This window comes from Herpailurus yagouaroundi, unplaced genomic scaffold (genome assembly GCF_014898765.1).
Source record: "Herpailurus yagouaroundi ecotype Mexico unplaced genomic scaffold, PumYag 28, whole genome shotgun sequence".
In the NCBI taxonomy this organism is placed as follows: domain Eukaryota; kingdom Metazoa; phylum Chordata; class Mammalia; order Carnivora; family Felidae; genus Herpailurus; species Herpailurus yagouaroundi.
In genome coordinates, this window is record NW_024412376.1 from 98,413,763 (window position 1) to 98,429,837 (window position 16,075).

At 36.7% G+C, this 16,075-nt stretch overlaps 1 protein-coding gene across 12 annotated transcripts in view; it reads left to right on the forward strand.

Annotated features, from left to right (window-relative positions):
• WDFY3 (WD repeat and FYVE domain containing 3) overlaps positions 1 to 16,075 on the forward strand; it is a 247,835-nt gene that overhangs the window by 80,606 nt on the left and 151,154 nt on the right. For 11 of the 12 annotated variants that reach the window (XM_040479270.1, XM_040479279.1, XM_040479263.1 and 8 more), the window contains 2 exons: positions 3,484 to 3,593; positions 7,710 to 7,871. In XM_040479270.1, coding sequence (XP_040335204.1) covers positions 3,484 to 3,593; positions 7,710 to 7,871 — 272 coding nt within the window. Of the gene's footprint in view, positions 1 to 3,164; positions 3,188 to 3,483; positions 3,594 to 7,709; positions 7,872 to 16,075 lie in introns of all 12 variants that reach the window. The other variant, XM_040479342.1, reaches the window with a different exon arrangement.

Consider the following 16,075-nt stretch of genomic DNA (forward strand, 5'->3'; position numbering starts at 1 on the left):
GTTTATAGGGCTTGGTTTCTTCATTAATGAAAAAAATGTAATAATACTGTTAACATGTCTCACATTATCATCCTGTTGCATAAGTTTGAAAATGTGCTTTAAATGCAAAAGAAAAATTGAATCGCGCTTACTGTTAACAAGTTTTGCATTCTGATTGTTCTGAATATTGTCTGACTGAAACCACTTATATTCTCTATTTAAATTTCTTTTAAAATTGTCTACCTTCTAGTCTTAATCTAATAATGAGCTCTACTAACTCCATTTCTGTATTTTTCAGTTAACTATATGTATTGAAATGCAGTGTGAAAGCTAAAGCTTGAATCAAATGATTGGCAACTCTCAAGATGGGTTAATATGTTCCTTTCATTAACTCTTATAACCTTAAATCATTTAAATTTGTATTTGTTAAATATTAGCAAAATTAAAAGATCCTAATGCAGTATCTTTTTTTTTTTTACTAGAACTGTTTTTCTTTCAAAGTTTTAAGAAACTCTATAATTTACGTAGGTTTAGTTTAAAATTACTTTCTAGTATATATAATTTTTTAAAGATAGCACTTGATGTTAAATACTTTCTCAATGAGCTTCTTGACTCGTTTAAATACAAAGTAGGAGATCCCATTAAAGTGTTTTGAATGGCAACATACTGAAATAAGTAGGTGAGAGTAAAATTGTTCTTATGAATACATTTGTTATGTAAAGATCTTTTGTCATTGAGATCTTCTCCACATTCCTCTCAAAAAAGAGTAGTTGTTATTATTAAGTTGGTAAAGTTGTTAGATACTATTAATAATTACACTATCTTGATCTTTTTCACTTATGTAATCAGCTCAGCAATCCATTGAACATTGAGGGTTTTTTAAAAAATCTATTATTTGTCCTTTCTTATCTTGAGGAATACCTTATATTTGTTGTCAACCGAAAGAAGAGAAACCACAAATGTCCACTATTACTCAAATAGAACTGTTGCAAGCCAAGAGTACATTTTTGGTGTTTCGGTTCTTAAAATAAGTATTAGCATTCATTGTTTATAACTGACAACTTATTGAATAGCAGAAAATACATCTTTGTCCAATTTTCTTTTAGCATTAATAGTGTTACGTTAAAAAACATGGGTGGTATTCAGATTCACCCAAAACCTGTCTTATCTGTAGCTCACTAGCTTTTGTACCAGGAAGGTAATTTTGCCTCTTGAAGTCACTTTAGTTCTCCACCATCCGTTTTCTTTTTGCCTTCTGTCAGAAGCATAGGTGGTATTGACCAGTTCCAGTTTTGTTGTTGTTGTTGTTATTGTTGTTGTTATGAAATAGAATTTTGTTACTTTGATTTCACTGGAATAATCCATTTGAAGACTGCAAGTAGATTTTTAGTATGTTGAGTTAAAAAATTGGAAATACACAGTTTGACACCAAAACTGCCATGGAAATGAAAGCATAGCATGTCAGCCTTTGACAGTTTTACTCACTAGAAAGGAGTCGTCTTCCTTACAGGAGCGTTTAATTCCTAGCAAGGAAGAAGGGCTTATGTTACATAACAAATTGGTCCATTACAGGTTTGCAAGAAAAATTTGCAGATCAATTTTTAACAGTGATCTCAAACCACAGTTGCCAAAGAATGTTTCTCAGTGGTATTCTTTTATTTGTTTTGCTCCGTCTCCAATGAGAGCTTCCCAGTTTAACCAGCCTTAAGCGTTGCTTTCTTCATATTATTACTCCCCTTTTCAGAACGTCCAGGAATCTCTCTTATCCATAGTAATTCAGGCACTCTTGATGTTCCTAACAAGTTGAGACCGTCCTTCTTTGATCTCCCTGGGTTGATTTATTCACTCGTTTAACAGATGTGGATTGAGCACCCACTTAGTGCCAGTGATGTGCCTTACACTAGGGTCTGGCAGTGAATGAGGTGGACCAGGAGTCTGCTCCCATGGTGTTTATTTTCTAGAGAGGGAGGAGAGGCTACAAATCAGTGAAAATGTGAATACAATAATTTCAACACTTTTAAGATATTGAAATATTAGAAATAAGCCAGGCTTCTGTTGGCTTCCGTTTTTCAGTAATTTTTTTTTTTTTTATCACTGTCTTTATCTCTTATAGGCTAGACAGCTTGGATTTGAGTGAAAGTTCTGTCACTGACTAGCTGTGTGGCTCTAGGCAAATTACTCATCCTCCCCATTTCTCAATTTGTATTGTTATAAGGGGTATAATACTAGAAAATAACTCATAAGGTTCTTGTAAAGATTAAATAAGTTAAATCTTCAAATACTTAAAACAGTGTTTGTTATACAGTTAAGACTTAGTAAAAATAAGCTATTTAAAAATTTTTTCCTATTAAAATATTCTTTCAAATGGAAGTATATAAAGATAAAATATGCCCAGCCCAGCATTGTATGTAAGTCTTGTATTCACTCAATTATTTGATGACATACTTTTATCTTGATTGTCTTAAATGGAAGAAAAAATACCTGTAAGGCAACCTAAATTCTGTTTATTCTGCATTTTTATGATGTGTGTTAAGTGTACATTAGCAACTTACCAGGTTGATTTTGGTAAGTGAACAGATTGCACACCTTTTCTGACAACTTTAATTCATCCCATATATTGATAGAAAAATTGATGGACTCTGTGCTGATGAAATGAAGTGCACAGTTTAAGGATTTGTCCATTTATCCTTACCTCTAAAGGCGTAATCAACTGAATTTACGTTGACAGATTCTTCCAACAGTGCAGTTCTGTGACTGACACTCACCGTTCCTACTGTCAGCTGCTGCTCAGGTCACCCCTTGTGTGTATCCCTGGGGCAGCCTCCTGATTTATTCCCTGTCCACCAGAGTCTCTGCCCTTCCAGTCTGTCTTATACTCACTAGTGAAGAGTCTTAGAGTAATCCTTTTATCATCTACTTTGCTCAGGAAACTACATTTACTTTTCTTGCCCAGAGAGTCAAATACAGCCTTTAGATTACTTTCCTCCATAATTTGACTTTAATTTTCTACCACTACTGTTGATAGTAGACTCTAATTCTCAAAATGCTCTTGTAGAATATTAACCCAGTGTTATTAAAGTTCTTTGTCTTGATCTTACATATTAGGCTCAGTCTTCTATTTACACTTTTGTTTTAATTCTGTGCTTTTAATCTCTCTGTTCCCTGCTTTCCCTCTCACTTCCTAGACAAACATATCCTTGTTTGCCAGGTACGTTTAGCTCAAATTTTACCTTTCTCATGACTCTTTTCGACTAGCTCATGATGTAACTGTCCCTATAATATAGAGGTTGATTTCTGTGTTTCTGTATTAATATGATAATAATGCTGTAAGGGCCTAGATATACCATTAAAATATTGCTCTTTTTCGCATAGTTTACATAGAGCATGTAATAGTGCTGATTTAAAGCACATGCTTCGTAAATGATCATTTTTTGACAGGTTATAAGGAAGAAGTTCTTTATATATGATTTTCCCCCACCTCATGGCTTTCCTTTGGTTTTGTAGAAGCTGCAAGTCGGGCCATAGTCCAGTTCCTAGAAATCAATCAGAGTGAAGAAGCCAGTAGAGGTTGGATGCTTCTGACAACAATTAATTTGTTAGCATCCTCTGGTCAGGTAAGTTCTTTGTTTTCATGTTTGATAACTTGACTTCCTTTTTTAACCTCTTGGAATTTTGTGAAACTAAATATATCATCATATCCAAATAAGATTTTATGTTAATCATTATATTCTTAATCCTTCTAACATATGCTTTCATGCTTCTCACAACATCTCATGAGGAGGTTTATGTTACTACAAATTTTACACCTGAGGAAATGCCTAACTTGAATGGTGTATTTCGTCTTTGTCATAACACACAGAGAGCATGATACCATTAGTACAGCATGTGGGGCAGAGCAATGGACTTCTGGGACTGTAGGCCGGTAGCCTGGGAGCTCTGGCTCCATCTGGCCAAAACCAACACTTTTGTAACCCACATCAGGGAAATTGCTTTAGAAGAATCATCTGACCTTACTTCACTAATAAGGAACAAATGACATGAAAAATATTTGTAAATTCTTCTAAATTTTATGGAAAATAGGGGAATAGTGACATTTTCAGAGTAATATATATTCCCTTCCCACTTGATTTATTCTGGACATTCCTTTTATTCCCCCTCTCTAAACCACCTTTAATCATCTGCCATAATTTCTGTTGCATGTACTCAGTTACCAGCTATTTGGATACCTGACTTTTGGCCTGTGATGTTTTGGGGATGAAAGAACTTGATTCAGGGGCACCTGGGTGGCTCAGTCAGCTAAGCATCCGACTCTTGATTTCAGCTCAGGTCATGACCTCACAGTTTGTGGGATGGAGCCCTGCAACAGACTTTGCGCTGATAGCGGGGAGCCTGCTTGGGATTCTCTCACTCTCTCTTTACTCCTCGACTTGTGTGCATGTGCTCTTTGTCTCTCTCTCAAAAAAAAAAAAAATAATAATAACCATTAACAACAACAAAAAAAGAAAGATGTGTTTCACCCTTCTAAAACTCAGAGTAGAATTACCTATCAAAGTTAGTACCAGTCTTGAGAATGGTTCTTGTCTAAATTATGATTCAAACAACTCACATCATTTAATAATGGAATTTACAGAGGTGGCTGTGACATGAGTCATATACCTTGGTGGGCCACAGCAGAAACGATGCATATTTCTTAGTAACCATATCCTGAAGCTAGTCATTAGCCTAAAGTAGTAGCACTTAGGCTTTTTTTCCCCTTAGAATAATGTTTCCTTTTTTTGTTTGCTGGTTTATGTTTGTTTGTTTCTTAACATCACAAAAGGAATCAGACCAAGTTGCTCTGATGTACCTGGGACTTGCCAGATTTCGGCCCAGAAGCCCCACATCCCAGACAACTCCTAAATTCTGGGCAAATGGAGATGTTTATTTATCCTATGTCACCTTCAGATAGTCCTAAAGTGGCCAACTGTTTCCATGTATCTGTGACCATACCAAAAACCTATCAAAATATCAGTTCTATTTGCTATTGATGCTAGCTATAAATGCCGCCATATTACTGTACCAAAATTTGGTTTGGTTTAAAATAGCATGTGAAATAACCATTTTTAATTGTGATATTTCTAAGTCTTATTCCTATTCTTTGTAGATGCTGTCTTTCTCAGGTGTGAACAGAAAGTGTATCCTACCAGAATATCTGACACATACTAGAAAGTCAGGAAATGTGGATTAACCTAATCACTTTTTTAAGAAACATTTTTTTAGAGAGAGAAAGAGATCGTAAGCAGAGAGTGGGGTGAAGAAGGAGAGAGAGAGAATCTTAAGCAGGCTCCACACCCAGTACAGAGTCCGACTCAGGGTTCGACCCAATGCAGGGCTCATTCCCACGACCCTGGGATCATGCATGATCTGAGCCAAAATCAAGAGTCGCATGCTCAATCGACTGACCCACGTAGGTGACCCTTAACCTAATCACTTTTTTAAAAATTACAAATATTGCCAATTATCAGTTTGGATACCAAGTTATGCTTATACTCTGCTATAAAATGAAACTGAAAAATCATACCAATTTGCCTAATGAAAACAGAAAGCTGGTAATAATCTAACTAGAAAAAGGTATTTTAAGAGAAAATTTAGTGCTCTATATTTTGAGCTGACTTTTATGTTTATATGCCATTTTCTGTTGATAGCAGTGAGATACAGAGATGACTAAAACGTCCTGAATCAACATGTAGATGACAGAGATGGAGTGAATGACAGTACTATAAAATGCAGTCATGGGATATATGTACTGCTATGAAAATAGAAATGTGAGAGTTATAAATTTTGTAGGTGAGGGAGGGAGGAAAGATGAGGAATTAAAGTTTCAGACATGGGCAGACATTTAAACTGAACATCAGATGTATAGAGACATGGGGTATCTAGAAATAATCAATCATGGAACAGCAAAAGGTTTTTGAAATATTTAGAGGCAGGAAATGTTACTGGATGTTTAGAATAAGGACCAGATCATGCAAGGGATTGTTCTTTGGGTCCTCTCACCTCTCTATCACCCTGCTACTGCATTAGTTCAGGCCCCATCTCTCATATGGTTTTCTGTATTAGTTTCCTAATGACCCTGGCCTTCTTGCTCTTTAGATCTAATTTAGATCTATATAACCACCAGTGAATTTTCTGATTTCTGGTTCCATTACTGCTTTGTAACACTTCACTGGTTCTCCAAGGCCAGCAAAATAAAAGTCAGACCAGAGTGGGAGACCATATGATACATAGGTCCCTGGGCATATACACTTGTGGACCACTTAACCAGCTTTAACTAAGGCAGGGTATCTCAATTATGAGCCTCAATTGCTTCGTGTATAAAGTAAGGATCATACAGTAATAGAATCTACCTTATAAGGTTGATGGAAGAATAAATGAGATAATTAAAACGCTTAGCCTTATGCTTGTTTTATAATTGATACTCATTAAAGATTAGACACTATTATTGTGGCTTTTTAGGAGTTAACAGTTTTGGACTCAGGTTCCTGAAACATAGTGTGTCGTATAGTTCAACCTTCTATGTATCTTCAGGTGATCTTTCCCCTCTTAATTTCTATACTTTTCCTCTTCATTCCTGGTAGTGTTGATCATTCCTTTTTCGTAGTTATTGATAACCTGTTTCTGCTAATAAACCACAGTCTTCTCAAGGGCAGGGGTGCTTTGTCGTTTCCTGCCCAGTTCCCAACATACTGCCAGACATACCCTATGCATTCAGTGAATGTTTGATTAAAAAATTGATAAACTAAATGCAGGTGACAAGGTGACACCAGCCTGTTGACCTCCAGTGTATGAAACTTTTTGTTCCAAACTGGACCATGAAAAAAATTTGGCAATTATTATAGCATACTTCTTAGGAATACTGAAACTTCACCATAAGAAGGTAGACTTTCTTCCTCTAGAAATTGTTGAAAATAATACACAGATTTTTCAGTGTTACCTGTATCCTTCAAGTGTCCTTCCAACCCCAAGAATGTTTAATAATAATAAAAGTGATAGCAAAGCAACTACTAATATATAACTTAGTGCTTAATATATCTCAGATTTGTTATATAATGCTTACATTAACTCTAAAACCTATTATTATATTTATTTTATAGGAAAGGAAACTGAGGTCCAGCAAAGTTAGTTTGCCCAAGTTTATGGTTGAATTTCTTTTTTCTAAATCCAAAAGTTCATTTGCTTTGAAACATGCTGCCTTTTAATAAAAAAAAAGCAAATCTAATAAATAACAAACACATCTCAATACACACACACACATATGTATGTATTTTTAGAGAGAAAGAGTGAGTGCATGTGTGTGAGTGGGAGAGGGTAGAGGAAGAGAGAGAGAATCTTAAGCAGACTCCATGCCCAGTGCCAGGCAGCAGGGATGGGTGTGATGCAGGCTCTATCTCACCATGGTGAGATCATGAGCCGGAATTAAGAGTCAGACGCTTAACCACTGAGCCACCCAGGAGCCCCATCTCAATATCTGATTAAAGCAGATTTGTCCAAATGGAAAATGAGTATTTGTCAGCATGGAGTCATTTTTTAATTTTTCAGGCATTTAAAAAGTTATTTTGATACATAATTTTCTGGCTTAAAATTTGTGAGTTAATGATTTAAATTCTGGATTAATATTTGTGAACTTACTTAGCTGTTCCAATTATGTCTGTCTGTCTCCCTATTCACTTATTTATTGGTTTGTTTTCCAGAAAACCGTGGACTGCATGACAACGATGTCAGTGCCTTCCACCCTGGTTAAATGTTTATATCTGTTTTTTGACCTTCCACATGTGCCTGAGGCAGTTGGAGGTGCACAGAATGAGCTACCTCTAGCAGAACGTCGTGGACTACTCCAGAAAGTTTTTGTACAGGTATGGAAGGTGCTGTTGGCCTGGCCATCAATACCAGTCTATTGAAAGTGAAACAGGTGCACTCCTTAAAGAGATGTTCTGCTTATTCCATTTTTTTTTATAGTATTCCATGCTCTTTATTATTGACTTTATCTCATATAATTGTCACATTTCTTGACTCTGAACATTTCTTTTGAGGATAATGGAACAAACCATTAACAAGTTTATTTCTCTGAACAGATTCAACTATTAAGCTTTCCTTTGATACAGCAATACAATCTCTAAAATGAACTGCTAAGCAAGAGAAACTTTTATTGACTATCATATTACATTGGGGTAATATTTCTTATAAGAAATTCTGTTTGTTGATGTCTAAATATAGGATTCCTAGCCTATAAATCTCTAACTTGTAAAAGGCAGTTTATTTTAGTGACTGCTGCCACCTCCTCTGCTCCCTGCTTGTAAAATCCTTCTTTACCACTGTTGCCACTGTTCAGACTTTTAATAGCACTGGTGGCTAACCAAGGTTTAAATAGACCTTTGTTAGTTAGCCTAGAAATTTTGCCATCATTTTGATATCCTTCCTTGGGAGAAAATTTTCAAGACCAACGACATGCATTTGGAATATAGTCTGTCCATGGGACTAATATTTAAAAACTTTTTAATGTTTATGTATTTTGTGAGAGAGACACACAGAATGCGGGTGGGGGGGGGGGTTGGTGGCAGACAGAGGGAGACACAGAATCTGAAGCAGGCTCCAAGCTCCGAGCTGTCAGCATAGAGTCCAACATAGGGCTCGAACTCACAAACCATGAGATCATGACCTGAGCTGAAGTCAGACACTCAACTGACTGAGCCAGGTATTTTAAAATCACATTTGACAGAAGAGGACAGATACTGTATCATCATACTTATGTGTATCCAACATGCTCAGACTCCTAGCAAGTAGAATGCTGGTTGCCAGGAGCTGGAGAGTGGGATAACAAGAAGTTTTGTTCAGTGTGTATAGAGTTTCAGGTTTGCAAGATGAAAATGTTCTAGAGATCTATTGTACGTGTAATGAACACTACTGTTACCAAAAAGGATTAAGGTGATAGATTTTGTGTTACGTGTTTTTAGCTCAGTTAACAAAAAAAACCCTACACCTGTTTGAATCCAGTTCTCTGAAATTATATAACTTAAGATGCAGATTTCTCACCTCTAAAGTAAAGATAAATGATACGTACCCAAAGGGGTTTGTGAGGATTAAATGAAATAATACACAGGGCAATGGTGCTGTGCCCAGGATGTGGTAGACATGACCTACAAGTCCCTGTGATGGCTGCTCTTGCCACCACAGCCACCACCATCAGTGAGAGTAGCAGAGGGAGCACAGAGCAGTGGGTCTGCAGTAGATAAGGTGGAGCTGGGTGCCGATGACGAGTACATCTCACGGTACTGGGGTCTTTGCTGCAGCGCTTTGTGGACGTGTGAGCAATGAAAGGACTAGAGAGAGGGAGATTAAGGCACTTTTAGAAAGGAAAAGACAGGATTATCAATAAAGAACTAATTCAACAAATACTTATTGAACATTGGATTTCTTAGATACTTTTTGCTAGTGGCTAGGTAGAATCCATTATCTCATATAACTTGCAAGACAGCCCATGACTTCAGAGGTTTTGTTTTTCTAAAAAATGATGATGAGAGCAAATGGCAGAAATAGGAGTAGACGTTAGGTTTATCTGAGTCCTGAATTAGATTGGGTGAGAAAAGCAATAGAAATGAACAAAGGAGTAAATCCCATAGGAATTGAAGCTGCTTAAGACATTGCTAATGAATACAGTGGATTAGTCTTTGCTTATTAGACTAGTAAACCCTATTTCCACAAAGCCCTTCTAAACAACTAATTAATACCTTAGACAATAAATGTAAACTGACTTTTATGTATTTAATACTAAATAAATATAGCAAAGATTTCTTCTAAAACTTAAAAAAATGTTTTCAGTATCTGAATGCAGTGGATGTCTCCAACTAATTGTGGGATTCATTTTAGCATATTGGAACCATTGAATGTTACAGCCAAAAGGAACTTCCAAGAGAATTTAAATGAATGAAAGTCACCACTTACAGTTACAGAAACTAGGGGCGCCTGGGTGGCTCAGTCGGTTAAGTGTCTGACTTTGGCTCAGGTCATGATCTCACAGTTCAAGAGACCAAGCCCCGCCTTAGGCTCTATGCTGACAGCTCAGAGCCTGGAGCACTTCGGATTCTGTCTCTGCTTCTCTCTGTCTCTCTCTCTCTGTCTCTCTCTCTCTGTCTCTCTCTGTCTCTCTCTCTCTCTCTCTCTCTCTGCCCCTCCCCCACTCATGCTCTGTCTCTCTCTCTCTCAAAAATAAACATTTAAAAAAATTAAAAAAAAAAAAAAACATGGTTACAGAAACTAATAGCTGAGGCTGTGATCCATAGCAGATATGTGGCGGGAATGGGAGCCTGGCTCTTCCCACTGCCTAGTCCAGTGTCCTGTAGTGCGTCACTTCCTTGTTTTAGTTTCTCATCACAGGCCGGACACTGCTGTCAAACACCAATGGAGACAAACATATTAAATGTTTTCAGAAAACATATTGTTTATGATAGATGAAATCCCTGTGTTTATCTTATGTGACACATGGTTTCCTGGAACCTTAGCAATTGGTACTGCTTCATGTAAGCATTTTTTTTTCTGTTTGTTTAGATTTTTGTTTATTTGTTTTGTGTGTGTGTGTTGATATAGCCAGTTATTTCGCTGCTGCACTTGGCTATCCTTAATGACACAGTCCCTGCAAGTAGTTATGATTAGTGTATGGGAGAAGAGGAATGAGATATAGACTCTTCGGTTTTCTATTGTATACAATGAAAGGATTACATGAGATTATTTCTGAGAATCCTTTTGCCTTTGAATAATAACTAGTTATTTTTTTTATATTTAAAAAAATTTTTTTAAGTTTACATCCAAGTTAGTTAGCATATAGTGCAACAATGATTTCAGGAGTAGATTCCTTAATGCCCCTTACCCATTTAGCCCATACCCTCTCCCAACCCCCTCCACTAACCCTCAGTTTGTTCTCCATATTTAAGAGTCTCTTATGTTTTCTCTCCCCTCCCTGTTTTTATATTATTTTTGCTTCCCTTCCCTTATGTTCATGTTTTTTTATCTTAAAGTCCTCATATGAGTGAAGTCATGATATTTGTCTTTCTCTGATTTCACTTAGCATAATACCCTCTAGTTCCATCCACGTAGTTGCAAAAGGCAAGATTTCATTCATTTTGATTTCCGAGTAATACTCCATTGTGTATATATACCACATCTTCTTATCCATTCACTCATTGATGGACATTTAAGCTCTTTACATTCTTTGGCTATTGTCACTAGTGCTGCTATAAACCTTGGGGTGCGTGTTCCCCTTCAAAACAGCATACCTGTATCCCTTGTATAAATACCTAGTAGTGCAATTGCTGGGTCGTAGGGTAGTTCTATTTTTAATTTTTTGAGGAAACTCTATACTGTTTTCCAGAGTGGCTGTACCACTTTGCATTCCCACCAGCAGGGCAAAAGAGATCGTCTTTCTCCGCATCCTCGCCAACATCTGTTGTTGCCTGAGTTGTTCATGTTAGCCATTCTGACAGGTGTGAGGTGGTATTTCATTGTTTTCATTTGTGTTTCCCTGATAATGAGTGATGTTGAGCATTTTTTCATGTGTCAGTTGGCCATCTGGTTGTCTTCTTTGGAGAAGTGTCTTTTCATGTCTTTTGCTGATTTCTTTACTGGAGTATTTGTTTTTTGGGTGTTGAGCGGATAAGTTCTTTATAGGTTTTGGATGTTAACCCATTATATGATATATTGTTTGCAAATATCTTCTCTCATTCCATTGGGAATTTAGTTTTGCTGATTGTTTCCTTCTCTGTGCAGAAGTTTTTTAGTCTGACGAGGTCCCAATAGTTCATTTTTGCTTTTGTTTCCCTTGCCTCTGGAGACGTGTTCAGTAAGAAGTTGCTGCGGCCAAGGTCAAAGAGGTTTTTGCCTGCTTTCTCCTTGAGGATTTTGATGGCTTCCTGTTTTACGTTTAGGTCTTTCATCCATTTTGAGTTTATTTTTGTGTATGGTGTAAGAAAGTGGTCTATGTTCATTCTTTTTAATGTCGCTGTCCAGTTTTCCCAGCACCACTTGAAGAGACTGTCTTTATTCCATTGGATATTCTTTCCTGCTTTGTCAAATATTAGTTGCTGTATGTTTGTGGGTCCATTTCTGGGTTCTTTGTTCCATTGATCTGAATGTCTGTTTTTGTGCCAGTACTGCATTGTCTTGATGGTTACAACTTTGTAATACAGCTTGAAGTCCTGGATTGTGATGCCTCCTGCTTTGGTTTTCTTTTTCAAGATTGCTTTGGCTATTCGGGGTCTTTTCTGGTTCCATACAAATTTTAGGATTGTTTGTTCTAGATCTGTGAAGAATGGTGGTGTTATTTTGATAGGGATTGCATTGAATACGTAGATTGCTTTGGGTAGTATTGACATTTTAACAATATTTATTCTTCCTGTTCAGGAGCAAGGAATCTTTTTCCATTTTTTTGTGTCTTCAGTTTCTTTCGTAAGCTTTCTATAGTTTTAAGTGTATATATTTTTCACCTCTTGGGTTATATTTATTCCTAAGTATTTTATGGTTTTGGTGCAATTGTAAACGGGATCGATTCCTTCATTTCTCTTTCTGTTGCTTCATTGTTGGTGTATAGGAATTCAACCGATTTCTGTGCATTGATTTTATATCCTGCCACTTTGCTGAATTCATGGATCAGTTCTAGCCATTTTTTGGTGGAATCTTTTGGGTTTTCCATACAGAGTATCATGTCATCTGCGAAGAGTGAAAGTTTGACCTCCTCCTGGCCAATTTGGATGCCTTTTATTTCTTTGTGTTGTGTGATGGCTGAGGCTGACTTCCAATACTATGTTGAATAACAGTGGTAAGAGTGGACATCCCTGTCTTGTTCCTGACCTTAGGGGGAAAGTTCTCAGTTTTTCCCCATTGAGGATGATATTAGCGGTGGGTCTTTCATATATGGCTTTTATGATCTTGAGGTATGATCCTTCTGTCCCTACTTGCTTGAGGGTTTTTATTATGAAAGGATGCTGTATTTTGTCAAATGCTTTCTCTGCGTCTATTGAGAGGATCATGTGGTTCTTGTCTTTTATTGATATGACATGTCACATTGATTGTTTTGCAGATATTGAACCAACCCTGCATCCCAGGTATAAATCCCACTTGGTCATGGTGAATAATTTTTTTAATGTATTGTTGGATCTGGTTGGCTAATGTCTTGTAGAGGATTTTTGCATCCATGTTCATCAGGGAAATTGGCCTATAGTTCTCCTTTTTAGTGGGGTCTTTGGTTTTGGAATCAAGGTTATGCTGGCTTCATAGAAAGAGTTTGGAAGTTTTCCTTCCATCCTATTTTTTGGAACAGCTTCAAGAGAATAGGTGTTAACTCTTCCTTAAATGTTTGGCAGAATTCCTCTGGAACGCCATCTGGCCCTCAACTCTACTTTTTGGGATATTTTTGATTACTAATTCAATTTCTTTACTGGTTATGGGTCTGTCCAAATTTTCTGTTTCTTTCAGTTTCAGTTTTGGTAGTTTATATGTTTCTAGGAATTTGTGCATTTCTTCCAGATTGCCCATTTTATTGGCATATAATTGCTCATAATATTCTCTTATTATTGTTTTTATTTCTGTTGTGTTGGTTGTGATCTCTTTCATTCTTGATTTTATTTACTTGGGTCCTTTTCTTTTTCTTTTTGATCAAACTGGCTAGTGGTTTATCAATTTTGTTAATTCTTTCAAAGAACCAGCTTCTGGTTTCATTGATCTGTTCTGTTTTTTTGGTTTCAGTAGCATTGATTTCTGCTCTAATCCTTATTATTTTCTGTCTTCTGCTAGTTTGGAGTTTTATTTGCTGTTTTTCTTCCAGTTCTTTAAGGCGTAAAGTTAGGTTGTGTATCTGAGACCTTTCTTCTTTAGGAAGGCCTGGATTGCTCTATACTTCCCTCTTATGACCTCCTTTGCTGTGTCCCAGAGGTTTTGGGCTGTGGTGTTATCATTTTCATTGGCTTCCATGTACTTTTTAATTTCCTCTTTAACTTCTTGGTTAGCCCATTCATTCTTTAGTAGGATGTTCCTCAGTCTCCAAGTATTTGTTACCTTTCCAATTTTTTTCTTGTGGTTGATTTTGAGTTTCATAGAGTTGTGATCTGAATGTCTGCACAGTATGATCTTGATCTTTCTGTACTTACTGGGGCCTGATTTGTCTCCCAGTATGTGATCTATTCCAGAGAACATTCCATGTAGACTGGAGAAGAATGTATATTCTGCTGCCCTAGGATGAAATGTTTTGAAATATATCTGTTAAGTCCATCTGGTCCAGTGTGTGCTTCAAAGCTGTTGTTTCCTTGTTGATTTTCTGTTTAGATATCTGTCCATTGTTGTAAGGGTGGTGTTGAAGTCCCCTACTATTGTATCATTATCAATGAGTTTCTTTATGTTTGTGATTGATTTATATACTTGGTGCTACCACATTTGGAGCATAAATATTTACAATTGTTAGGTCTTCTTGGTGGATAGACCCCTTAATTATGATATAATGCCCTTCTTCATCTCTTGTTATAGTCTTTATTTTAAAGTGTAGATTGTCTGATATAAGTATGGCTACTCCGGCTTTCTTTTTATTGACCATTAACATGATAGATGATTCTCTGTCCCCTTACTTTCAATCTGAAGGTGTCTTTAGGTCTACATTGGGTCTCTTGTAAACAGCATATAGATGGATCTTGTTTTCTTACCCATTATGTCTTTTGATTGGAAGTCCAGTGACGTTTAGAGTGAGTACTAAAAGATACGAATTTATTGCCATTATGTTTCTTGTAGAGTTGGAGTTTCTGGTGGTGTTCTCTGGTCCTTTCTAGTCTTTGTTGCTTTTGTGGGGGTTTTTTTCCCCTCGTCTTTTCTCCCCTTAGAGAGTCCCCCTTAAAATTTCTTGCAGGGCTGGTTTAGTGGTCACACACTCCTTTAGTTTTTGTTTGTCTGGGAAACTTTTAGTCTCTCCTTCTATTTTGAATGACAGCCTTTCTAGATAAAGAATTCTTGGCTGCATATTTTTTTTTATTCAGCACATTGAATATATCCTGCCACTCCTTTCTGGTTGCCAAGTTTCTGTGCATAGATCTGCTACAAACCTGATCTGTCTTCCCTTATAGATTAAGGACTTTTTTTCCTTTGCTGTTTTCATGATTCTTTCGTTGCCTGAATATTGTGAATTTGACTATGATATGCCTTGTTGATGGTCGGTTTTTGTTGAATCTACTTGGAGTGTTCTGTGCTTCCTGGATTTTGCTGTCTGTGTCTTTCCCCAGGTTAGGAACGTTTTCCACTATGATTTGCTCATATAACCTTTCTACCCCTATTTCTCTCTCATCCTCTTCTGGGACCCCTATGATTCTGATGTTGTTCCTTTTTAATGAGTCACTGATTTCTCAAATTCTTAAATCATGCTCTTTGGCCTTAGTGTCCCTCTTCTTTTCAAATGCTTCGTTATTCTGCATAAGTTTGTCCTCTATACCAATGATTTGCTGCTCTGCCTCATCCATCCTTGCCACTGTGGCATCCATTCAAGATTGCAGTGCAGTTATAGCATTTTTTATTTCATCATAACTAGCTTTTAGTTCTTTTATCTCCACAGAAGGGGATTCTAATCTATTTTCAACTCCAGCTAGTATTCTTATTATTGTGTTTGTAAATTCTGGTTCAGACATCTTGCTTGTATCTGTGTTGATTAAGTCCCTAGCTGTTGTTTCTTCCTGCTCTTTAAGAACTAGTTATTTTTAGAGTCAACAAATTTAAGGAATTAAATCCAGTTCATTTTTGAGAACAAAGATTTGATTTGTAAAACAGTAGTTTATTTTTGGGTTTGTTTTTATGTTACAGATTAGATACCATCTCTAATGGCATCCATCTCTCTAATCACATAATTGGTAATACACCTTTATGAGCATCGATGATGCTACAGTTGACTATTTTTTTCATATTATCTTTTTTGTTGCATTGAATACATATGGGAAAATATAATACCTATTATACATGTTAAGTCAGTAGGCAATAATTTCACCAGCCATTTGTGTGTGTGTGTGTGTGTGTGTGTGTGTGTGTGTGTGTGTGTGTGTGT